Raw genomic sequence first — 25,106 nt, 5'->3', positions numbered from 1 at the left:
ACAAATGTGCACAAGGGATATGGATTTCAGATGATAAAGTGTCAGATTTTTAACATGCATACATTTGGAGTAACAACCTTATTTTCCGCTACTACTCCCCAGAACATACCACAGAGCCCTGACACCTCTTAAAATGTGCACAGAAAAATCACAAGAATGATGATATTATTTATGTAATTTTTACAAGTCTGCACTATAAATTATCCTCTGGCCCCAAAGGGGTGTGGTTTTCCAAAGCACATGGTGGAATTTCTGGTTTGGCCACTTCCCCCAAGCTCAGCTTGCTCACAGAGGCACTTCTCCTCCCACTTCTCCCAAGAGGAAGCTGTTTTACGACCCCCCCAATATAACATTTGCCTGAGCCCAAGACAGTGCTTTGTTCAGTTTCCTGCAGTCCCCGGGTGCCACTCCCCTAATTCAATCAGAGAGGCGTCATCTCCTTTTGGCAGGGGCAGCAGAATGCAACCAGGCCTGGGAACACAGCTGCTGATCAAGTTTCAACTCCCATCAGGGGTAGTTGTCAGGCAGAATTCAATCTCTTTAATCCAGGCTTCAGCTAAATGTCACTTTGGTTCCCAGTTTTCTACATTCAAACCAAACTTGCAATTTTTACACATGCAGCTAGAACACTGATTCTAAGTTCAAAACTATGACATTTAAACAATTGCAAACTATGTGACACAACAGTAGGTCACTCATTTATTTTAAACATTTTAGAGCTTAGTGTCTTTCAGTCCAATTTCACTTCAGCTGCTGACATTCACGGCTCAGCCAGTTTCATTATGAACATTATTTTGGCTCTTTCTCTTTCCAGATTTTGTATGCCCACAAGAATACATTCTGCCAAATGTCTGCTGGTGTTCAGTGAGATTTTTGAATATCTTGCAATGTTTAAAATAGGCATTTTTAGCTTGCATTTCAGAGAAACAAATGTGATTTCAAAGCGCTTTTTGAGCCAACCGGCACTGCTGTTTTTCCTTTTGCACACATTTCACCCATGGCACTACTGGCCCATCATGCTCGCACTGGTGGGTGGTAGGTCAGGTGACCATTTTGGTGTGCGCAAAAACTGCGTGGTTTTCCTGGATCCTGGCGCAAATGTGGGGCTTTCTGCCCTCTTGGATTTCCTAAGCCCACAGCACCAAGTGTTGCAGCATAATAGTCCAAACGTGGGTCAGGACACCCAACACGTGGACCTGCCCATCCTGATTTGGGAGTGGGCCGTGCTTCATGGGGTCTGGCTGCTTGCAGTGCACATCCCGGGCCAGCTGAATGTCACTGCGGATGCCCTCAGCCGGCGGACAGTGGTCAGCTACAAGTGGGAGTTGAAGGCGGAGATCCTCTCATGGATTTTCTCGCGTTGGGGCACACTGGAGGTGGACCTCTTCGCCACGTTGGTAAACAAGAAGCTTCCTCAGTACGCCTCCAGAGGGGGGCTGGGAGCCTCCTCTCTTGGGCACGCTCTCGAGATTCCATGGCACAACATGAGAGCTTACGCCTTTGGTTTTCAGAACTTCAACACCTGTCGGTGTGTCCGCCGATCAAGTTACCAGTAACTCCCGATCTTCTTCACCAAGGGGAACAACAGATGTGGCACCCCTCCCCACAATCGCATAACTTGGCGGCATGCTGCCTGAGTTCAAGTCTCTAGAGCGTTTGGGCTTGTCTGCAGATAACATGCGCATTATCCAGGCAGCCAGGAAACCCTCGACCAGATCCCAATACAAGAGTAAATGGCTCAGGTTCTGCCATTGGTGTTTGGAGAAAGAATTGGACCCGAGGGTGCCAACGATTGACACGGTGCTGTCCTTCGTATCCTCCCTTGCAGAGTCAGGGGTTCATGTTCTGTCTTGCAGGACTTATCTCTCAGCGGTTTCCGCTTACCTCTCTACAGACTGGTGTTCTTATTCTCTAACCTGGTGGTGAAGAGACATTTTGCTGGCTTTACACACATCTACCCTCCGGTTCATAGTCCGCATCCGCCTTGGGACCTAAATGTAGTCCTGACGGCGCTGTGCCATAAACCCTTTGAGCCAATGGCTACGGTTGACCTCAAGTACGTGTCCTGGAAAGTGTCCTTTCTTGTAGCCGTTACGTCAGCGAGGAGAGTGAGTGAGCTCCAGGCATTGTCGGTGGAGCATCCTTTCTTGGTCTTTCACAAGGACAAGGTAGTCCTTCGGACGAACCCAGCTTTCCTACCAAAGGTAGTGACCAAATTCCATCTGAATCAGTCGATTTCCCTTCCGGTCTTTTTTCCGAACCTTGCCTCGGAGGCGGAAAGGGTTCTACACTGCCTGGATGTGCGAAGAGCTCTTAAGTTCTACCTGGACAGGACTTCCGAGCTTCGGAGTTCTTCCCAACTTTTTGTGACCTTCGGTAACCCTTAGGGCAGGCCGGCGTCTAAGGCATCTATTTCCAGATGGATTGCCACCTGTATCACGGAGTCTTTCACCGTCCAAAAGCTGAAACCTCCTAAAGGTATCCATGCACACCTGGTGCGGGGCAAGGCAGCCGCGGTTGCTTTTCAGAAGTATGTTCCCTGGGAGTCCATCGCTAAAGCAGCTACTTGGGCCTCCCCATCTGCTTTCTGTAAGCATTACTGCCTCGATATGAGCTCTAGAGCTGACACTCAGTTTGGCCAGGCTGTGCTGAAGAACCTGTTTCAGTAAGGGGTTTTTCCATCCACCCATAGTTCCTGTAAGGAGTGCTTGGGAATCTCCCATAAGTATGGAGGAAAGGGGACGGGACGTAGGAGTATTACCAGGTTACTCACCGTAGTGACCACCTTACTCCTAGTCCATAGTCCCCTTTCCTCCATACGCCTGCCCGCCGTCCCCTCTAATAAGGTTCCTCTGTTATTGCTAATGGGTCTTTGACCCTGCGATAGGAAAGGACTGATGGGCGATGCGCGGGGCGGAGCCAAGGTGGGTGCTGTTACGGCCACGTGCCGGGCCCCACGCAGGAAAGAGAGGAGGGACACATTTTTGAAAAAAATGTGGATGCTTTTACAAAGTGCTCCGGTCCCTTCCCACAGGACGTAGAGATGGCCCATAAGTATGGAGGAAAGGGGACTATGGACTAGGAGTAAGGTGGTCACTAGGGTGAGTAACCTGGTAAAAACCTATCACCCAACTGGCAATATATTTTTGAATTGCCGGTAACCGCATTCAATGGCACCCTGCTAATCTAGCAATTATTCCAACTTTTGTTGACTTCTGTCAAAACTCACGAACTGGTGGGCAGAACATAAGTGAGATCTTCACGAGAACCAGTGACCAAATTAAGAACCTAGTTGCCTGTGCATGTGAATACAAATTCGCACAGGAACGCACAAACATGGTATTGAAGAAACGGAATAACTTTGATCCAAAGATCAGTCAAGAAAAAAAAATCTGTTGCACAATTGCCACTTTACTCTCGTCCTCATATGGCAAATTGATGCTGTTGGAGTAAACAATAAAATTAAGGAAGCCAAGTTGCAAAGTAGAAAAGGGTTACGACAACATGAAAAACTGTGTGAAACTGAGCAATGGTTAACCCACTTGGCAACTACTAAAAATACAGTGGCAATATGCAGAAAAATAAGGGCAAAGAAAAGAGTGAATTGCAGATAAACTGTATTCCTGAAGACGTATTGGCTGAACACAAACCCTGGGTGTTGTCGAGGAAAATAACATAAGAATCGAAATCCCTGACACACCTTGGATATGTAAAGCTACCTGCTTAGATATCAGAATTATAATTGGAACATCTAAATAGTTCCCTCGCATGTGGCCCTCACGAGAGATGAATAATGGTTTAATGAAAATGTGTCCCGTTACAATGGGCATAAGCACTGCGTTTACTATTTAAAAAAAATTGTGAAGTCTGGCATCCTTCTGTCATCCTGGAGGGAGATTCATATTCTCCCAATATACAAGAAGGACCAGCGCTCTGATTCCCCACAATTATCGACTCTTGGCCTTGCTAGATATCAGCGAACGTTGACACGAGACGTGCAGTGGCGTTGTGAAAAGGGGCGTAAGCGTCTAGTGAGGTCAGTTTGAGGGGCAGTCGATCTGTATTCTTGCCATGAGGGCACTTGAACTTGGGGCGATGCATTAGCTGCTAAGATTACCACAAGATGGCCGCGCCCAACCCCTTGTTTTTGCTTTTATAAAAGTGAGGAAACCGAAGGTAAAATGCATAGGAATTTTTTTTATGATCAACTACATTATGCTTAAAAGTACATGCTCGAACGTTCGGCACAAAGTTTTTGAGCGAACTTCCCCTTTAATTTGTAATTAAAATTGCACATCATGTAGAACCCACTTTGACCTTCTTTTACCCCCTCCCCTAACCTTCCTTCCCAGGCAGTATTAACACATGGGCATATTCTCTCCATGTGACTCCTTTTCAACTCTCCGTTTCCTTAGCCATCAGTTATACTGATATAATCGATAATAACAATAAGTATGATGGTACTTCATTAGCTCTTTAACCAAAGCACATTTTGTATGTACATTGATTGCCCAACCACAATTTCTACTCGTTTAACAACCTCCGAAAGATGATGGCATAATCTCAAAATAGACTTTAATGTTTGTAAATCAAAACTCCAGTCAACTGTATTTTGTTGCCCTTGTGTGATTGGGTGGAGACTGGGACAGATCATGGGTCATTTTCGGGCAGGAGCTCAGGCCGCAAGCTCAAAAAGGGCGCGCAAGTCTAGTTGGGTAATGGGGATGTCTGGGATTATTTTGGAATCTACATCACCTTTGCCCTTGCAGATGCTGGCAAAAGTTTGTATGCGTCATCCAGCACCGATTGGGTGGCTGCCAAATATTTGAATAGTGCATGAGCGATTAGAGGTTAAGGTTACCCTCTATCATCCAACTTGGACATTGAAGCAGACGTCCTGCTTTTAAGTACTTCATCAACAGCTGGTCTGGAGTTCTCATCCATCCCAAATCCCCCCTCCCATCTCTAGCTAAAAGTCAACTCTCCATCTTTTATTACTTTTTACACACTCTCACTTTGCACACAGCAGTTGTTTGCATAATAATAACATATTACATTTGAAGAAGTAGTGCCACTACTCACATCTTTGGCTCTTCAAACAGCTACATGCCAGTGGCTAATCTAGTCTTGCAGGGCTGTCTTTTAATGGATCTTGGACTCTGTTTGCATATACAAACATACCCAAGTGTCCGTTCCACATTTAATGTAGAGTCATACTGGCCCTCAGGACTTTGGTACTTGTGGCCTGGATTCATCAACGCATCATGTTTTCATCAGTCTGTCCCTGTACCCCACGAACACCTAAAAATATCCTCTTTACTTGCAATGCCATGTGCAACGAGACCCCCAGAGATGTGCTATAGAAAAACGCATTACATTGTGCACTGATACTACTACAGTGGTGATATGGCACAGTATAATATCGAGGCATTCTGTAACAAGAGATTTCAACCTTGTTATGTACGTTTTGTTTCAAGCGTGTACATCATTGTCCTTGTTAATAGCAGATTAACACCCGTGGCGCCGGGGGGGTGGGGGGGGTTCGGAAGCAACCAATCAGTTCTTTGGATTGCGACTGAATCTACCGATCCAAGTCCACGTTCCATGGAAGCCTATGGCTTCGCCCCGCCGGCCCCACCCTCCTTTTCTTTAAAATGTCCCATCCTTCCCAACCCTACCTCAGACCCACTACCTAATTTCTTCAGTGGTGGTGCCGCCCACAGCTGCTGCACTACTTCTGTATGGCGCCCTGACTTCCTGATTGATGGCGGCTATCTTAAGGAAGTATTTGGATTCAATGAACAGGACGGCGCTAGGCCTGGGTGCTAATAGCAATAACCACCCATTGCATGGGCTGGGACAGGTGGTAATGGCACCGGGAACAGGGGGTGGGAAGGGACCCTCGTTAAAAGTGCTTACTATGCTTCGGCCTTTAACTCCGGTCCTGGGCCGTTACAACCCTATTCAGCCCGTGGAGCGGGTGCTTATTGCTTAATTAATAACAGGTTGCTTGTCACTGGACTGCCTTAATTTCATTTTGGTTTTTCTAGCTTTGTTCATGCTAATCTTGCCTGCTAGGTGTTCCTACCCTTACTCGATGAAAACTGCTAGATTTGTTTAATAGAACATGTTGAAACTATGCTGATAAGCTTTAACACTCTTGGTGGAAGGCCTGATTCTTGTGCATAAAGACATATTTCTTTCCTATAGGTTTCTGTGGTTGATAACGTGCAGTGTGATCACACACCTTGTGATTATGCCGCTTACGAGTTACCTGATGTTCTTCCACCATGGTGATATGCAAAGTGATTCGGTACATGTCAATTTCTAGTTTAAATGTCAGTCTATAACACTGCATTTGAACACATTTATTTCCACCTGGGTTAGGATGACCTGTTCAGTTTATCAGTGGTGTATGCTCTCACCAGTGCACTTTACATTTTTAAGCACCTTAATTCACCATCTCACTCCCCACAAAAAATTGTGTATGAACTGATCACTGAAATGGGCATTTCACTCCCTGCACTATGAAGTTTGTTGCTGCTGGCTGTTATGTGGTCTGATGCTGTTTGCGCTTTATGTGTTAATTGTTTACTTTGTATATTGTTTAACTATCGACCCACATACAGCAGTATTTGCTCCTTTAGTCTTATTGTGTATGTAGGTTTATAATGTACATGATTTTTTCTTCCTTTTGTAGAGATGCTTCGTTTGGGAACTGCACGTACAATCTCACTATATTGGACTGCTTACAAGGAATAAGGAAGGTAGGAAATCAATGCTTTGAACATTTACATTTGAAACTTGGAAGGAGGGAAAGAAAATACTTTCCATTTGCTATTCTTTTCTAGTCAGTCATACAACACATCATTGTTGAAATTAATTTAGATTGAAGTTGTCTTTCCTCCAACCTTATACTTCGGCGTAGTTAACACTTGGCTCCTTAGCAAGGCATGTATTTCCTTCACTGTGGTGTAGGAGAGGATGTACTCGCTCCAGCCTACACCCCTGAAGACCTAAAGGGCATATACCTTTGCCCAACGTTACATAGGAAATCATTGTGAGCCGCACCCACTGCCGCAAGTGTAAAACGGTTTGTCCCTGTTTTTGGACTGTACTTGCAAGCATGCTTTCAGCTGGCCAGTCTACTCCCTTTTCTACTTGTCTAACCTTCGTCCAGCCAACTCACTGCATGTAAATGCAGTCGGGACTTGAGCTGGTTTTCGCTGTGCATGTTAAACATCAAATGGTTGGAAAAACCTTTGCATACAGTTTTGTAACAGATTATTCTTATGGTATAGAGTGAATCACATCTCCAATCTGTACATGGATTGAACTAGTATTAGAGGCAAGTAAATGTTCCCTTTTATGCTTTCTGTGTTCTATTCTTGCTCAGTACCATCAACTGGCCTCCAGGCTTAAATAGTAAATTTCTTCTTGGTGATGTTCTTAGTGAGCAAGCATGAACCTGAGGTGGTGTTAGTGTCATGATGTGGGTGTTTGTGATGGAGAGAGCATGGCAATATGTGATACTTTTGGCTTTTTCTTGTCCACTATTATGGGCCAATTATTAATTTGTTTGGATCCTAAATTGTAATTTATCACCTTCCTTCTATTCCTTTTTGCGTTTTGACACCGTCAGGAATAAATGTTAAGTCCATGCCCACTCGAGGCTATATGAGAGAAGACGGGTCTGTGCATTTAATAGAACATTTCCCAGAAAGCCTCACTACCCCCCACCATCTTGCGAAGTAAAAATAAACTGCTTTGAATTAAGTTTTCAAAGGACATTGAAGGATGGGTTGAATAATATTTATAAAGGCTATGCATTTATCTGATTGGGATCAGAGTTTAGACTCAATTTAAGAAACTTCATATTCCTACTGTGGGTTGGCCATCAACTCCAGATTGCAATACCGTCAGCAGGTACCTTTTCAGGCCTTTATGCCCAGTCCTTTACCCTAATTGAATAAATGCCCTCCGCCTTGACTATCCATACCTGGTACTTCAATGGCCATGATCTATAAGCTCAAAGGTGGCACTGATTTCTGTTCTTTAAGGGCTTTCTACCGTCCTTCTGCCTTCCACATTTTTTCGTCATCTTCTTTGAGGAGGCTGGTTTTATGTTACTAAATATATATGGTGATCTGCGAATGTTGAGAAGACATTTAACTCTGCACCCTTCCTTGCACTGCTTTCTTACAGAGCCATGCACATAAAGGCCAACACTATTGGCAAAATGGCACCGTATAAGACCGCTTTGCATTACATTACTATTATCTGCCTAGTGGGCATGGAGTTCGGTGTGCTGTCCTTAAAGCATGTTTGTTTGTAGCCACTGTTCTTGCAGGAGTAAATATTAGTAAATTATCCATTCCAAATGTGCTCCACTTTCCTCCATTTTGCTACATAAGTGCTTATTGAATGCTTTCATTACGTGGTACATCACAGAGCCCTTCGTTCATCTTGCCGGCTTGTGTTCACAGTATGCCTTCTTGCTGAGTAGAGAGACCCTCAGATTGTTACGGTAACTCCTCTTCCATCATCGGAGGAGTGCATATGTGAATTGTACTATACGTTCATGATTGTGAGGGATATTCAGGTCCTCCCTCTTGCCTAGTGCTGGCCTCTGAAACTTTTTCTGTCCAGTGAAAGAATCCTTAACACTCAAAGAGACATATTTATTTTATCATCAACACGGGGAATCCTACATCTGTGTTTATTTCTCAAATTGCTCAATTTTTGAAAAAATGTCAAGCTGTAATAAACGTTATTATTTTTTCTCTTAACATACGATTAATGGTGTATAACACACAAGGGACAGAGAACCCTGACACTTATAGAATGCTTTTATAAACTAAAATACAAATAAAACACTACAACAGTGGAATTGGTAGGAGTGTCTCAACAAGACATTGAAGGGACAGCAAACACATCTAATTGCCCCTAATAGTACTATCCTCTGCTTCTATGAAATGGCGATGCACCGCCTATCTAAGAAGCCGATAGAACAAGAATGACACAAATAAACGACACGCTTGGAACTGCGAATGGTGGCAGGTGCCAAGTTTGGATGTGGTTGTGGATGTTGGCCCGCGCCGCATCTCATTTGGATGGTGGAGGTTTGGCAGGTGCCACGCTTTGATGGAGTTGTAAGGGTTGGCGAGTGACACACTCAGAGTTGTGAATGGTGGTATATGCAGCATTAGTTAGAGTGGTGAATGTTATCGGATGCCACACTGGGATGGAGTTGTGGTTGCTGGACTGCATCACATATGGATGCGGCCCCAGTCTCTGTCCGTTGTATGCTGGGGCCCACCTGCGGTGGAGCCGGACCTTTCTCCCACTGTGCAAGACTCTCGTGTCTGGGGGTGGCCTCCATCTTTGCATGCTGTATGGTGAGACGTAACTTATTGTAGGGTCCGGATCTTTTGCGACTTTGTGGGGGCACTCGAGTCTGGATGTGGTATACACACCTGTCGGTTGTATGCTGAAACAGGGCTTGCTGTGGAGCTATGGCCTTTCCCACCCATGAAGGATACCCGAAATCAAGGCATTTAGGCATACTGTGAAGATTAGTTGCAAATCGTATAACCCACTAACCAAAAAGCTAAAACTTTCTGCATACCGAACTCACTCAAGAACTCTCACAACCACCTCTCGCACCGGATGCACTTCACCACACTGCAACAACACATAAGCCGCACCGACAGCACACGAGGACTGACATCGATCCACACGGTGTATACCGAGCTAAAGCTGCCAACAGAACACCACCCCACTCGCTATCCTACTCCCTCTTCACCTTACTAACCCATCCTGCCTTTTCTGTTTGCAGATCCGCCAGAGCGCTTGGAGACCAACTCCTTTAACATTTAACAAATAACCTCACTAACAGTGTGAGTAGTGCCCAACTGTCAACCATTCCATATTTCAGAGAAACAAAACAAATATTTTTAGAGTTTTTTTTCAATGCAATATATAGAATATACAAAAAACAATAGGTTAAAAAAGATGCCACTATCCAAAGGACCAGAATTTTAATCTACCCAAATGTGTGGTCTCCTAACTGAAAATAAATGTTCTAATTATTAAACTTGTATTCAACATTGCTGGAGTGTGTGGGGATGTTTGAAACTTTTGACATTTACTGCAAGAAAACTGTTTGCAGTAAATGGCAAATATGTTTTAATTTGCATGGCTGACCTTTGGGTTGCAGCATTGCACTAAATATGAAGTGGGTTTATAGCTACTTGCACCGTTTTACAAAGAGCACTGATAAATATTTTGCCGGCCATCTCCATGGGGCTAGTGCATTTCTCTTAGGTCGAGTATGTTAACTAAGCAACATGCCCTGCAGGTAGAGTGGGATTTTTAGGAATTTGCAAAGCCTGACTTTTATCGTCTTTTCAGTCATTATTCATGTTACCGGGCACTTAAGAGCTGATTTTTAAAACGGAGGCCATTGTGGAGTTTTTCCTTATTCTTGCTGTCATCCCTGAGATATGGTGTGGGGCAACCTGGAGTGACATGATGTGGTTCCAGGTGATTTAATTGCACTCTTCTTAGAGCATACGCTTCATAATCCCTTTGTTTCTCAAATCTTCATAAATTGCCCCACACCCCAGCCTTTTTTGGACCTTGCCTTCTCAAAACGTGTTGCTGAACTCTTGGCCCAATGTGTGGCTACACTCAATTCACTTACCTTCTCCACCAAACATTCACCCATTCTCCCATTTTCTTGGTCCCTTCCAACAAGTGCTGACTCCTATCCATAGACTTTATCCCACCTCTGGACTGCAAAGACCCATTAATAAGGTCACAGGTGTGGTTTTATCTAGCTGCTTGATCCAGAAACTGTTTCCACTTATTCTCCAGCATGGGGTCTGGCATGGATTCACATGCTCATGAATATTCCCCGTCGTCAGGCTGGGAATCCTCGGTAAAGAAAAAACCAGTATCCGTTTTGTTTCTGATCTGTCTTTCGTAGTAGTAACCAATCACTGGTCTCTGCGTCATACTGACCACAGCCGATGACTGCCCTCTACCTAAGCCCCGCCTCTGGCAGCCATCTTCAGATTTTTACCGCACGTTCATGTGTTGGGATCCTCGTGCTTTTGCTCTCGAGCGTTAGTGCTATTTTTTCATGTTTTTTCTCAAAAACTTAGTTTTTTTCGGTCAAAAGAGCCTCAAGCTCCACCGACTCTCCATCCGATCAACGGGGACCCGTGTTGGATTCGTCTGCGCCCCTCAAGGGTGAAGATTTCGTCGAGCTACGCTTTTGGAGGACTCCAGAAGTTTCTCAGGCCCGGACATGGCCCAGGAGAAGGGAAGCTCGACGCCCGGAAAGCTGTTCAGGGACTGCCCTGGATGCCAGCTGCAGAACGTCTTTAAGGAGGACGAACACTCCCTTTGTCTCTACTGCTTACATGAGGACAAGACGCACGTGGAGAAGGACTGTGCGTTTTGCGGCAATATGTCGGAGCGGACCATGAAGGACCGCCATCAACGTCTCGCCAACTGGCTGGAAGGGAAGAGCCCGTCAGGCGAGAAGAAGAGGAAGAAATCCGAGCGGTCTTCTAAGACCTTTGAGGACGCCCCCAACACAAGGCCAAGCACCGCGAGTCCGCTGGCACCGGGAGCGCCGAACGGTCGGGCCCTACGGGCGCCAGGCAGGGCGCACCCTCCCCGGCACCTTCAGCCATGAGCCAACGCTCTGGGTCGGGGTAAGAGGAAGGGCGAGCACCCGGCGAAGCTCCTGGAGAGGCCCCGGTCGAGCTCAAAGGCCCCATCGGAGGGGGAGCGAGGCAGTGTCCCCCCCCTCAAGGATAAGGCGGTGAGCGCACCTAAGGTGGTGAAGGCCTTAATCCATCCGGCCAAGCCCTCTATCGAAACTGTCGCGGCGGCCCTGGCTCAGCCTGTAGAGGCTACACCAGTGGTGGCGACCTCGGGGCTCAGAGTCTCCCTGCCACCTCGGAGGGAGTCCTCTTTTGTGCCCATCGATAGGACCCCCGTGAAATCCCCGGCGGGGAAGAAAAAGGGGGAGCAGGGCGTCGTCGTAGATTCGGCTTCAACCTCGGAGGAGGAGCTGATCGAGGTCTTAAGCTACGGCCTTGGCGTGGAAGAAGACCGGCCCGTCAGGATGGATCCCGACGAGGGTGCCGACGGGGCCCCTGATCGCCCGTCGGATTCCCCTCTGCCAGCGCCGCAAGACAACTCGGCGGCCATTTTGTTGGCTATACAGTCCTTATGCTCAGAGATAAGGACGAGACTGCCGTTGCCGACGGAGGAGCCTCTCCCGTCGGGGGATCCTGAACCGGGACCTTCTGGTGTTCCCCCGCCCAAGAAAAGAAGGATTCACCCTCCACCTCCTTTCAGCCGTCGCGCCCCGTCCAGCCTTCCTCCCCGTCCACCCGAGGGGATGATATGGGGACTGACACGGCAACGACGGGTACGGACGACGAGGTATACGACGAGGATCTACCGTCGTCACCTCCCACCAGGGCTTCATCGCCCGACGAGATTGGATCGTTCCACTCCATGATCGCCAGGCCATCCGAGCTTTTCCAACTCTGCCCTGAGGAGAAGAAAAAGGAGGAATTCCTTTATCAACGGCGCGAGGCCAAGAGGAAGACGGTCCTCGCGGTGCCTCTACTGGACGACATTTGGGATGAGGGCCTCGCCCTCCTCAAGAACCCTTCCACGACGCCAGCTAGAAGAGACGCGGCCCCCCTGTGCCTCTGGGCGCAGCCTACCCCGGACTCCGTCGTCTCCGCGGCGGCCAGGAAGAAAGCGGGGGGGGGGTGCGGCCTCCACATCGACTTCCCCACCGGACGGCGAGGGAAAGAAATTGGACGCTATGGGACGCAGGGTCATCTCGTCTGCAGCGACGACGATTAAAGCGGCCAACGCCTTGGCTATTGTGGCCCGCTACGACAGGGAGCTATGGTACAAACTGGCTCCCCTGCTGGACTTCCTACCGGACGACAAGAGGGCGGATGCCCTGGAGATCCTACAGGAAGGTGAGGTGGTGTCGGACCACGCCATCACTATTGCGACGGACATCGCCGACACTGGGTTTCGCCAGTTGGGCAACGGCGTGTGCCTTAGGCGGCGTGGATGGCTCAAGGCTACGGACTTCCGTCAAGACGTACAGACCAGAGTCCTGGACATGTCGTTCGATGGGAACAACCTGTTTGGGAAAACAGTGGACGATTCCCTTCAGGCCATTAAAGCGGACACTGAGACGGCCCGGGCCCTGGGGGTTCTGCAGCAACGACAGACGCCCTTTCGGAGCAGCGGAGGCAAGGGCGCCTCCAAAGGTTCCGGCGGCGGTTTCTCCACCTACCGTCAAGCGGCCCGCTCGTCGTCTCAGGAGGCCTACAGAGGACGAGGCAAGTCTGGCGGACCCCGCCGTCGTCGCCAAGGAGGTCAAGGCGGCAAAGCCTCGTCGAAACAGGATTGAACCGGCCGTGGGGTCGGGCCCCCACCGAAGCACCCCGGTGGGAGGCCGGCTGGCGCGCTTCGTCAGCGTGTGGGAGTCCATCTCCACCGACGGTTGGGTGCTCGACGCCTTAGCCCGGGGCCACGTGCTCGAGTTTCAAAGAAGGTGCCCGCGCGTCCCCCCCGTGGCCAGGAAAGAGCTTCACGTCCCTCAGCTTCTCCTGGAGGTAAGAGCGATGCTCAGGAAGGGCGCCATCGAACTCGTCCCAAAGAGGCTTCGGGGCTCCGGAGTTTACTCGAGATACTTCCTCGTGAGGAAGAAGACGGGAGGATGGCGCCCCATCCTAGACCTGCGACGTCTGAACAAGTTCATCAAGGCGCAGAAGTTCCGGATGGTCACCCTCCAGCACGTCCTGGGTCAGCTGGAGGAAGGAGACTTCCTGTCGTCGTTGGATTTGGAGGATGCCTACTTCCATATTCCCATCCTAAAGGGGCACCGAAAATTCCTCAGGTTTGTGGTCCAAGGGCGTCACTACCAGTTCAAAGCCCTCCCCTTCGGACTACGGTCGGCACCCAGGGTATTCACCAAGTGCCTTGCACCGGTGGCGGCGCAGCTGCGCCGCGAGGGGATCCACGTCTACCCCTACCTGGACGACTGGCTCATCCGAGCCAAGACGAGGGAGCTCACCGTGGAGCACACGGCAAGGACCGTCCAACTTCTCACGGACCTGGGATTCTCCGTGAACTACGCCAAGTCCCACCTGGTACCCGCGCAAAACACACTGTTTCTGGGAGCGAAGCTCGACACAGTGTCCCTTCTGGCCTCCCCGTCGGAGGAAAGGACCAGGTCCATCCTGGGCAAGGTACAGCGGATGTTGGTTTCCGACGCGGCCAAGGTGAGGTCCATCAAGTCCCTCCTCGGAATGATGTCTTCTTGCATCTACCTCGTTCCCATGTGCAGGCTCCGGATGCGCCCGTTGCAGGAGTTCCTGGACGCGCGCTGGATCCAAACGACGGGCGGCTTCGAGGAGAGGATCACACTCGACGAGAGTTTCCGCCGAGCGGTCCGGTGGTGGGGCACCCGCGCGCATCTGACGGCGGGCATGGACTTCCAGAACCCAGACCACCAGGAGACAGTGACCACGGATGCCTCCCTGGAAGGGTGGGGAGCGCACACCGAAAATCTGCACGCGAGAGGCCTTTGGCTCCCGACGGAGAAGTCCCTCCATATCAACGTCCTGGAGCTCTGTGCAGTGTTCTGGGCCCTCAGGTCCTTCCTTCCGTCCCTCAAGGGCAAGGTGGTGAGGATCTTCACCGACAACACCACCACCATGTTTTACATCAGGAAACAGGGCGGAACCAGGTCCCCAGCACTGTCCAAGGTGGCGCAGGACCTGTGGCATTGGGCCGTCGCCCAAAGGATGTTTCTGGTGCCGTTTCATCTGGCAGGGATAAAAAACACCATCGCCGACTCACTCAGCAGGGAGCTGCGCTCGTGCCACGAGTGGGAACTACGGCAGGATCTAGTGGATCGCCTCTTCCGACGGTGGGGCACACCCCAGATCGACCTGTTCGCGACGGCGACAAACTCCAAGTGCCGGAGGTTCGCCAGCAGGTTTCCCCAGGCGAGGAGCATGGGCGATGCTTTTTCGTTCCCCTGGGAGGGCCTGTTCCTCTACGCGTTCCCTCCTTTGCCACTGCTAATCCGGCTCGTCAACCAGCTCAAGAGGTCACGGTGCAGGATGATCCTCATCGCACCTGCGTGGCCGAGGCAGATATGGTTCCCGGACCTTCTGGACTTTTCAGCGTCCCCGCCAATCAAGCTGCCGGTGGACGCGGATCTACTCTCCAGGGAAGGAGGCGCCATCCTCCACCACGACCCGAAATCGCTGAACTTGCAGGCCTGGCTCCTGCAGCGCTAGAGTTTGGAGGATACGACATACCGGCCGACTGCAGAGAGGTTCTTGCAAAGGCCAGGGCGTCCTCGACTCTTAAATGCTACGGACACAAATGGAAGAGGTTCTCTGTCTGGTACCACGCTCAGAAGATTAACCCTCTGCGGATTACGGCTCCTCAGGTACTGCCGTACCTGCTGACACTGGCCAAAGCTGGTCTGGCACACGCGTCCATCAAGATTCATCTTGCTGCGATCTCCCGATACACCAGAACCACGGGGCGGACGTCCTTGTGGTCTCATCGTCTGGTGAAAGAGTTCATGAAGGGACTGTTCAGATCGTTCCCGCCGGTGAAGGCTCCGGCCCCGGCGTGGGAGCTCAATGTGGTGCTGACCAAGCTCATGGGACCTCTCCGTTCGAGCCTCTGCACTCGGCCCCGTTGAAGTTTGTCGTGGAAAACAGCGTTTCTTGTGGCCATCACCTCCGCACGACGGTGGGAGAGATCCAGGCCCTTTCCTGCAAGGCCCCGTACTTGACTTTTCATGACACGAGGGTAGTGCTCAGGACGCACCCCTCCTTCATGCCCAAGGTACCGTCGGACTTCCATCTCAACGAACCCTTGGTGTTGCCTGTGTTCTTCCCGTCGCCTTCGTCGCCGGCTGAGAGGACTTTGCACTCGCTGGATGTGGCTCGAGCGCTGAAGTTCTACGTGGACCGCACGAAGTGTTTCCGGAAGACGTCACAACTCTTTGTGAACTTTGGACCTGTCAATCAGGGGAAGGCTCTCTCGAAGGCTTCCATTTCCAGATGGCTCTCCGGCTGTATCATGTGCTGTCATCGGTTGGCAAACCGACCGCTGCCTGGCCGTCCGAGAGCCCATTCCACCAGAGCGATCGCAGCTACCACGGCGTTCCTTTCTGGTGTGCCCCTGCTGGACATATGTAGGGCTGCTACGTGGAGGTCGACGCACACCTTCACGAAATTCTACTGCGTCGATCGGGATTCCAGGGAGGAGTCCAGGGTCGGCCAAGCAGTGCTGCGCAACCTGTTTGCCTGAGGTGAGCCTGGTGAGGAGGTAAGATGCTTAATGTTGAGTTTTATGTAATGCTTAATGTTGAGCCTTGCCACCTCCCGTGGTTGTGCATGTGTGTACTGCTATGTATTTATTCATGAGCATGTGAATCCATGCCAGACCCCATGCTGGAGAAGTAACAAGTTACTTACCTGTAACTGTTGTTCTCCAGCATGGGTCTGGCATGGATTCACATGCGAACCCTCCCGCCTACCCCTCTGCGGCTCTTCACTTGGTCATACTGCCACTTCACGTGCTTCCGAATCTGAAGATGGCTGCCAGAGGCGGGGCTTAGGTAGAGGGCAGTCATTGGCTGTGGTCAGTATGACGCAGAGACCAGTGATTGGTTACTACTACGAAAGACCGATCAGAAACGAAACTGATACTGGTTTTTTCTTTACCGAGGATTCCCAGCCTGACGATGGGGAATATTCATGAGCATGTGAATCCATGCCAGACCCATGCTGGAGAACAACAGTTACAGGTAAGTAACTTGTTCCTTTTTGTTGATTTGAACATTAGCCATCTAAGCACACGGATATACCCAGCAATGATGCAGTGCAACCATTCGCTGAAGACACTGTTTAATGTGTCCACAAATAGGAAATTGTTGCGGCAAGCCAGAGTTACTACAGTTGAGTAACTCTTGATTTTATGATCATGGATTTCACTACCATCGGGTTTTGCACATGCACTCCAAGAGGGGCGAATAGCATGTCAAAAGAACACCCCTACAGAACAGGTTAAAGGCACTTAAGAGTAAACCAATGAATCTTTCAGAATTACAGTATGTATTTTAAGAGGCCGATTCATGGAATTATTGTGCGCCGCGCAAGTGTGCGAATCGCAGCGCCAGCGTGAAAATCGCAGCGCAAGCGTGCAAAAGCCGCGCACATCGATTCATGGAAGTCTGTACGCGTGTAAATCCTGGGATGTGCGCTAAAATCCCTGCGTGGCGCGCGCGGGTGCACACGTCATCAAACGGCATGCGCTATGCGCACAGCGTAAGCGCACATAGCGCGGGGCACACAACAAAAGTATGCGGAACACGGGGCGTAACGTGCGGAATGGGGAATAACGCGTGAAAATGTGGGCGCTACGGGGAAGTACAGGAGGCAAATGCACGGAACGCCCACACGCACTCCTACAACACGTATTCATGGAATCGAACAGGGAAAACACGTGCACCAAAAAAGACGCGCTAATCCGGAAACACGTACGCACACAGGAAGCAGGCATATATGGCCCCGCGCAGCATAAAAGTGCGCACAAACAACAAACTAGCTCAGACGCTACGATGAATATACCATTCCTCGCAGCAGTGGTCGTGGGACACAGCGGGAGGAGGAGGATAGCTAGGCCCAACATTTTTACACCCAGGACCAGCCTTTTTGGGATGCCTGATGACCAGCTCTATGGGAGGTACAGGTTCCCACCGCACATAATATTCGACCTGGTGAATGAGTGGGAGGATGACCTCACATCACCCACCCTGTTCTCCCAAGCACTGTGCCCCTTGGAAAAGGTGCTCAATGTACTGCATTTCTTGGCCACTGGTTCATTTCAGCGAACAAGTGCCATAGTGGGGGGGGGGGGTGTCACAGGTCCGCAGTCACGCTGCCTACACCAGGGGTTGGCCATCATGACTGCAAGCTCTTCAGTCCACAGGCACATATACATGCCCAGAACACCTGCAGAAAGGCAGGCTGCCGTCCAGGACTTTTACGGGGTGGCACACTTCCCCAAAGTGCTAGGTGCCATTGATTGCACCCATGTGGCTCTACGTCCTCCCAGGGCAACTGAGCACATCTATAGAAACCGCAAGCACTGGCATTCCATCAACGTGCAGGTAGTATGTGATGCCAAGGGAATCATCACCTCAGTATATGCCAACTATCCAGGGTCCACCCATGACAGTTTCATTTTCAGAATGTCACCCCTAAACCGGGACCTAGAAGCTGGGCGGCATGGCGATACATGGCTGCTTGGTGAGTATAAATGCCTCTGCACATGCATGCATGTCAGATACTGAGTAATGTCACAACCCACATGATGACGCCAATTCGGAACCCCACCACACCACCCGAGGTAAGATACAACACAGCCCATATTGCAACCCGGGGCATAGTGGAGCGCACATTCGGAGTGCTCAAGTCACGCTTTCCCTACCTGGATCGCTCTGATGGGCAGCTGCTATACGCGCCCCCAGTAGTGTGCAGGATTATAGTGGCAGCATGTGTCCTGCACAACGCTGCCACACGCCGGGGCTTGCGGGTGGACATGGTGGTGCCCCCACATCCCCAACCACATGCACGGCCGCTGCACTTGGGAGGGGAAAGGGTACGTGGTGAGGCAGCCCGTACGCAGCTGGTGGCTAATTACTTCACCTAAAATCACACCCCTATGGAGTGCACACAGCCCTGGCACATACCAGCTGACAATCAATGATGATGACATAAGGGGCAGTCAACTGTCACAACCATACCCGCCTGAGTTTGGTCACCTGGAAGTGTTACATTGTGTGCATCCCTACCTAATGAAAGACAACCAATGCTGTGTCACAAAAAGGCACACATTTATGCTGCATGAATGACTACCCCCTTGCAAAATACAACATGAAAATAGTGCCATGTCACCCAACCCCTCCCCATCTCAGCTACCCAACACACCATGGCATGTCATGCAATGTGAAACCAAACAAATGAAAGCACAACACATGACACAAGTGTCACAAAGTGCACTGTCCCAAATGGAAACAGGCCACAGACCATATACTACCAGTAATCAATAACAAACAGCACACATGAACAAATACTTACCAGCAACACAATACAGCAGCACAGGATGAAACAGGGCCAAATTATGACAGTACAAAATCAAAGTAGGGCAAGTCTTACAACCTGAATAAGCCAGCACATCGACCCCTTCCAACTGCAGAGGGTTGCTGTCAGGCAAATGTGTCAGCGTACTGCATACAACATGAACTGGATCTGCAAAGGAGACAGCCTTGTAAAGACATGAAGAAGGTACCTGTGAATAAGGAGGAAGACATGGATGCACACGCACATATCAATACACCATGCAGTGTTCAATACAACAACAATCCCCACTAGGGATGTCCACACAGTTTTGACCACAGACTGCCCACACAGCTCATGGGAGCCCAATGTCACTGTGCAAGTCACTGTCACTTGGTCACACCCTTTGCAAGCCCATGGAAAGGGGAAGCAGGAAGGGTGTGTGTCAGGAACCCAAGCATCTAACCCAAACACAGGACAAGCCTGCATGTGCCCAGCTGGAATACAGTGGATGCCCACGGGAGCCACACAAGGCAACACACTGTAAAAAAATAAATAAAAAATGGCCATGTGTGGGCCGGGGTGGGAGGGGGCACACCCAGGAGGTTCGAGGACAGGGTGCACACCAACACCCACCTGCATGGAAGTTGCGGAAAAATAAATACCTCCATGGGCTCATGGTCTGCACGGCTACGCCATTGTGGGAGAACCGCTGTCGCTCTCTTCACCCTCTGCTGCTACATCAGGAGGTGGCGGTGCTATGGGAGGCAGCCCACACAAAGCCCTGGTATGGTCCTCCATGGCAGCAAGCATGCGGGTGTGGAAGGTCTTGTTCTGGAGGATGATAGTACGGAGATCCCCATGCAGCACCTCACAGGTTGCCTGCATTTCTGCACACATGGCCTCGCGTGATGCCCGGATCTCCTCACGAGTTGCCTGCAGCTCAGCTGAGAGCGAACATGTGAGCTGCTCCAGCTGCTGTTCTGCCCATAAAATTTCGGGAAGCCTCAGGTTCTACCTATTCTCCCTGAGGAAATGGAGTTCTAAACTCAGGGCTTCCCTGTGGCCCTGGGACTCTACAGATATGGCTTCGCGCAGTGTCTCCAGTGCCGCCCGTCGGTACCTGTTGGACGCCAACATGTCCTCCCTGTGTGATTGGCAAATGGACTCTGTTGCCTGCTGTTGGAGCTCCATCTGCCTTTCAGGGGGGAGAATGGAAGTGGCGCCACCCTCTCCATTGCCTGAGCCATCATTTCAACCGATGCTCCCTGTTGTGCTGCTATACCGTACATGGCGTTTTCCCATACAGTATTGCCTTGTGGCGCATGGCCAGCGCGTCGGCGGGCACCACACCTGTTTGGGGCAAGGCGATCTGCATCTTGCTGTGCTGGCACTGCCTGAGGCTGCAGGACTGCATTCCCCCTCTGATCTGCTGGCCCAGGAACAGGATCAGATGTTGTGAGTGTGACCCTGCATCCGTAACCGCCAAAGGCGGAGTTACCAACACTGACATCCCCATAGAGAGGTCTACCCCTGGTGCAGGTGGGTTGGACAGAACAGCATCCCTGCCATAAACACTCCCCTTCGACAGCACATCATCCGATTCAGCACCTGAATCATAGAGGTCTGGGGAGGTGGACCCAGAAACACCCCTGGACAGTATGGTCTGCAGGAGGATTGGGTTTTCACCCACCACCGCACCACGTCCTCCTCTGGTGCCCGGTCGTGCCTGAGATTCTTCCTGGGTCTGCACCATATCCTCCACCTCTACAGCATCAAGTGCGTCATCACCTTCAAAAACATGAAAGACAACAAATGGAAACAGGCATGAGCACCATAGCACACATAGGCCTGACAAGCCAGAGATCCAGTACATGAACAACACATGTCCCACATGACCGTAACCTTGGCATGCATGTACTGTCAATGATTTGGAAAGGGAGGCAAAAAGCAGACACTCAGGACTCCAAGATGGAAAATGAACACATGTGCTTCATGCTGGATAGTACTGCCATCACATATTAGCCTGTGAGTGGCATGGTCAATCCACATACATGGCACATGTCAGCACACAGATGGCACGTAGCATAGCCATGGTACATTTGACAAGTACATATGTCAGTGAATGAGTACTGTCACCCATCCATGTGAGATGGACATGATGAGAAGAAAAATGCAAAATAGTGTGCCAAAATATGCATGTGCCACACACTGCAACACATCCAGTGTGCAATAATACATTGATGGCAGGCAGATGGATACATCAATGGTTGGTCACTTCAACATGACAGAACACAACAGTCATGTTCAACATTCAAACAGGGACCAAAAATTAATGTGAGCAGGCCCTTACTCAATCAGCCTGAATGGTCAAATCATTCCCATAACGAGGTAATAAATGTGGGGCAATGTGGGTTGTAATCTATGACGGAAGCATGTCACATATGTGGCATTAGGGCAGAAAAATGTGTTGCAAAAATTGGAGGATTGAAACAATCAGGCAGAATGAACACTGAAAAATCAGAACAATGTTGTTGCAAGATGACAGTTCAAGGGCAACTGCAGTAATGTGGCGTTAATTGGCTACTGTGGTCAGAAGGGATAATGTCATACCCAAACCCAAGGCTGGTGAATGGTTGGAGGAAGCACATGGGTGACCCATACCACTCAGGAGTACACACCCTCACCTGGCACTCAATCATTGCACATCACCCAAGAAACATACACATGGATTACACACACTTGCATGGGCAATCATCGGACAATACATCATAATCTGGTAGGTCTCCCACGCCTTGGATCTGTTCCTCTGTGATGAAGGTTCCAGCAACAGACTCATGTTCAGTGAGTTGGTCGTCCTCTGGTGGAGACCCACCGCCAGTCACCAGAGTAGAGGCATGATTTGAAGCCAGCTTGTTCTTTGCTCTGCGTTTCAGGTGATTCCACCGCTTGTAATCATCAGCTGTGCGCCTCACAAATCCAAGGGCACTAATGTGGTCTGCGATGGTCTGCCAGTGGGCCCTACTTTGAGCAGGCGTAGTTTTACAGCCTGAAGTCACCAACATTTCGCGGCTATGTGCCGACACATAGGCCACAAGTGTATCAAGTTCGGCGTCCTTCAAGCTAGGCTTCCTTGATGTGCCGCAGTGTGTAGCTGTGTTTGGGGTCTCAGCCTGTAGTGCAAGAGCACCCTTCTTCCTCTTGTAAGGTGGTGCGGATCCTGAGTGGCTTACACCGCTCTGGTCACTAGGGGCAGAAGCGCAGGTGGACTGGTACTAGAAGCCTGTAAAGGCACAATGACCATAGGTCTTGGTGCAGGCATTGGCTGCAGGGTGATGTCAGCAGGGCCAATGTCGGTGTAATGGACCTGGACCGACACTGTCCCGGCTGGGAGACTCGGAGCTGGGGTGGATTGAGCTGCAGCTGCCCCTGCATCCTCCCCACCCAGCCTACTTGATGCAGCAGATGACATTGCTGCCCCAGATCCACGTGGCCTGGTGTCAGCAACTTTCACCGGCACACGTGGATTAGACTTGCTGACCTGGAAGTCAGCCTCGGAGTCATCCTGTGCCGGTTCAGTTGACAAAATGGGCCGGTCCAACAAGGGCTGAGCTGGGATGGTGTCGGCTACGTTTCCCACAACCATTGGGGTGGGGGGCATAGGTGTCCCCGATTGGTCCTCCACACACGGGACTCTAGGGGCACCCTACAAATCCTGGCCACGTCCCGTACCGTGCCCACCACGCCCACCTTTTGGAGGTCGCCACCTTTGCCTCCCTTACTGCTTGGTCGCCTCCCAACCATGGCACTGATGTTGTGCGTATGGGAGTTGCAGTAAACGATTGCCCTGGGCAATTGGGGTGAAAGGGGTAGGGTACTAGATGGAATTCGTACCCTAGTGCTCTAGCAAGGCTGGATGTGACCCCTGGGGGGAAGATGACGGGTCACGCAATGCACAGGCACCCCAAAAACAAAAGTACACGTGCACGCAACCCCTGGTAGACCACGTGCGTGGAAAAATGAACCCGCACTACGCTGTGGCACCCAGAAACACAAAAATAAGCATACGCGTGTAACACGCAGCCTGGGGTACGCGACACACGGGGGCAACCACAGTTGGAAAATACGTGTGCGACTCACCGTCTGCCTTGAAAAAGAACGTGAAAAAGACGCACGTGTGCGCGTTGGCAGCACCCCCGCCAAAAGAAGAAAAGAACGCAGTCTGAGGAAACGGAGTATGAACTGGAAACGTTGTGAAGTAATCGCGTGTGAACCGACAAGAAGTACAAGAAACACCCGCTCGCTCTCCACAAAAAGCACGTACAAGAAAATAGCGTGATACTCATATCTTTTAAGCCAGCCCACACATGCAACATCACTTACGCGCTAAGGCGCTTTCCTCCAATAGCACGGGTGATGTGCAGTTTTCTCACGTGCTGAATCACAATGCACCCATGTTGTGGGGAACGCCCGCACGTGTAACGTCACTTAAGCGCTAAGGGCCTTTCCTTGGATTTCACGCTGATGTGCACTTTTTCCACGTGCCAAATCACTCCGTATCAAGCTGGCCACGGGAAAACACACGGAAGACCATGCTCCTGCCCAAAAGGCCATTTTCCTGCCCCCAAGAACCCCGAGCACGCTCCCACCAGCCATCTGCTGCTTCCTGCCTGCTGCCCACGTGCCCTGCTATTTGGTGCCTGCACGCCAGCCATCTGCCAGGGTCCAGTTGCGGTGTCCACCCCTGCTGGAACAGAAGACTCCCGACTGGGATACCATCGCTCCACAGCCCAGCCCCAGGACCCAGTTGCCCACCCACGTCTGCCTCGGGGTCGCCATGTCAGGGCAAACACCATCTGAGACCACTGGTGACCCCCAGCCAGAGAGGCAGAGGGCCACCAGCTTCAGTAAGAAGGAAGTTGGTGTCCTGGTGGAGCATTTCCTGGGGCACTATAATGCCCTCTTCAGAACATCACGCGCCAACAAGGAACAACAGGAGAGGATCTGGGGGGACGCAGTGGTTGCCATCAACGCGGAGGGGGTGGCAACCCGTGACATCAAGCACGTCCGGAAGCGCTAGGAGGACTTCAGGTCCAGGACCCTCTACAAGACCCGGCGCCTCGCGGAGGGGGGGCGGGTCAGCATGAGCAACATCCAGATGAGGGTCCTGGAACGCGTAGGCCCAGCGCTCCATGCCCAGATCCTTCGGAGGCAGACCCGTCTGGTGTTGAGTGGTAAGTGGCCAAGCATTGCTGTGTGAGACAGGGCATGTTGCAGTGTGCTGGTAGTCTGATACTTGCCTGTATGTGTGACATAGGCCATGTATGGATGTGTGTGTGCAGGGACATAATGGTCATGCATGTGAGACCATTAATGTGTGAACCACATGGATGGTGCATGTGTTCCAATGCAGCATGGGGAGCTGTATGCGGAATGCACACATGAATGCATGCCAGTCTCTGTTCTTGGACGTGGAGGGGGGTGAGGGATGGGTGCTGCTCTCATGTACATGTGTGGTGCACATGTGTGTGTCTGAGAAGTGTGTGTGTGACTTTGAAACGCCATGGATGCATGACACATGTCCGTGATGATGTGTACATTCACTCATGCAGTGCGGTCACCGTTGTATGCACACTGTCTATCCACTGTGTCTGTGGTATACAAGCCATGATGCATGACCCGCCGGTGATATGTGTGCATGGGATCAGTGTGAGCCATGATGCATGCGAGTTTGAAGGCAACATTTTGGTTAAAAGAGGCCCTTGTGCATGGATGCTGATGTTGATTGCAGGCGCCGTGCCTGTTTCTGCATGAGTGTTGCGTGCATTTACCCATGTATTGTGGAGGGACAGGATGGAAGTGACATTTGACAGAGCCACTCATGTGTTATTGCTTTCT

The 25,106-nt window shown here is 50.6% G+C and overlaps 1 protein-coding gene across 6 annotated transcripts in view; it reads left to right on the top strand.

The window, feature by feature from the left end:
* Positions 1-25,106, top strand: part of CDC14A (cell division cycle 14A) — a 1,359,412-nt gene that overhangs the window by 567,170 nt on the left and 767,136 nt on the right. For 5 of the 6 annotated variants that reach the window (XM_069641577.1, XM_069641576.1, XM_069641579.1 and 2 more), the window contains exon 6: positions 6,701-6,767. In XM_069641577.1, coding sequence (XP_069497678.1) covers positions 6,701-6,767 — 67 coding nt within the window. Of the gene's footprint in view, positions 1-6,206; positions 6,314-6,700; positions 6,768-25,106 lie in introns of those variants that run through there. The other variant, XM_069641581.1, reaches the window with a different exon arrangement.

Source organism: Ambystoma mexicanum, chromosome 1q (assembly GCF_040938575.1).
Source record: "Ambystoma mexicanum isolate Mex_15411 chromosome 1q, UKY_AmexF1_1, whole genome shotgun sequence".
NCBI classification, from domain to species: domain Eukaryota; kingdom Metazoa; phylum Chordata; class Amphibia; order Caudata; family Ambystomatidae; genus Ambystoma; species Ambystoma mexicanum.
Note: the sequence above shows the minus strand (reverse complement) of the source record. Positions and strands in the feature narration are given on the sequence as shown.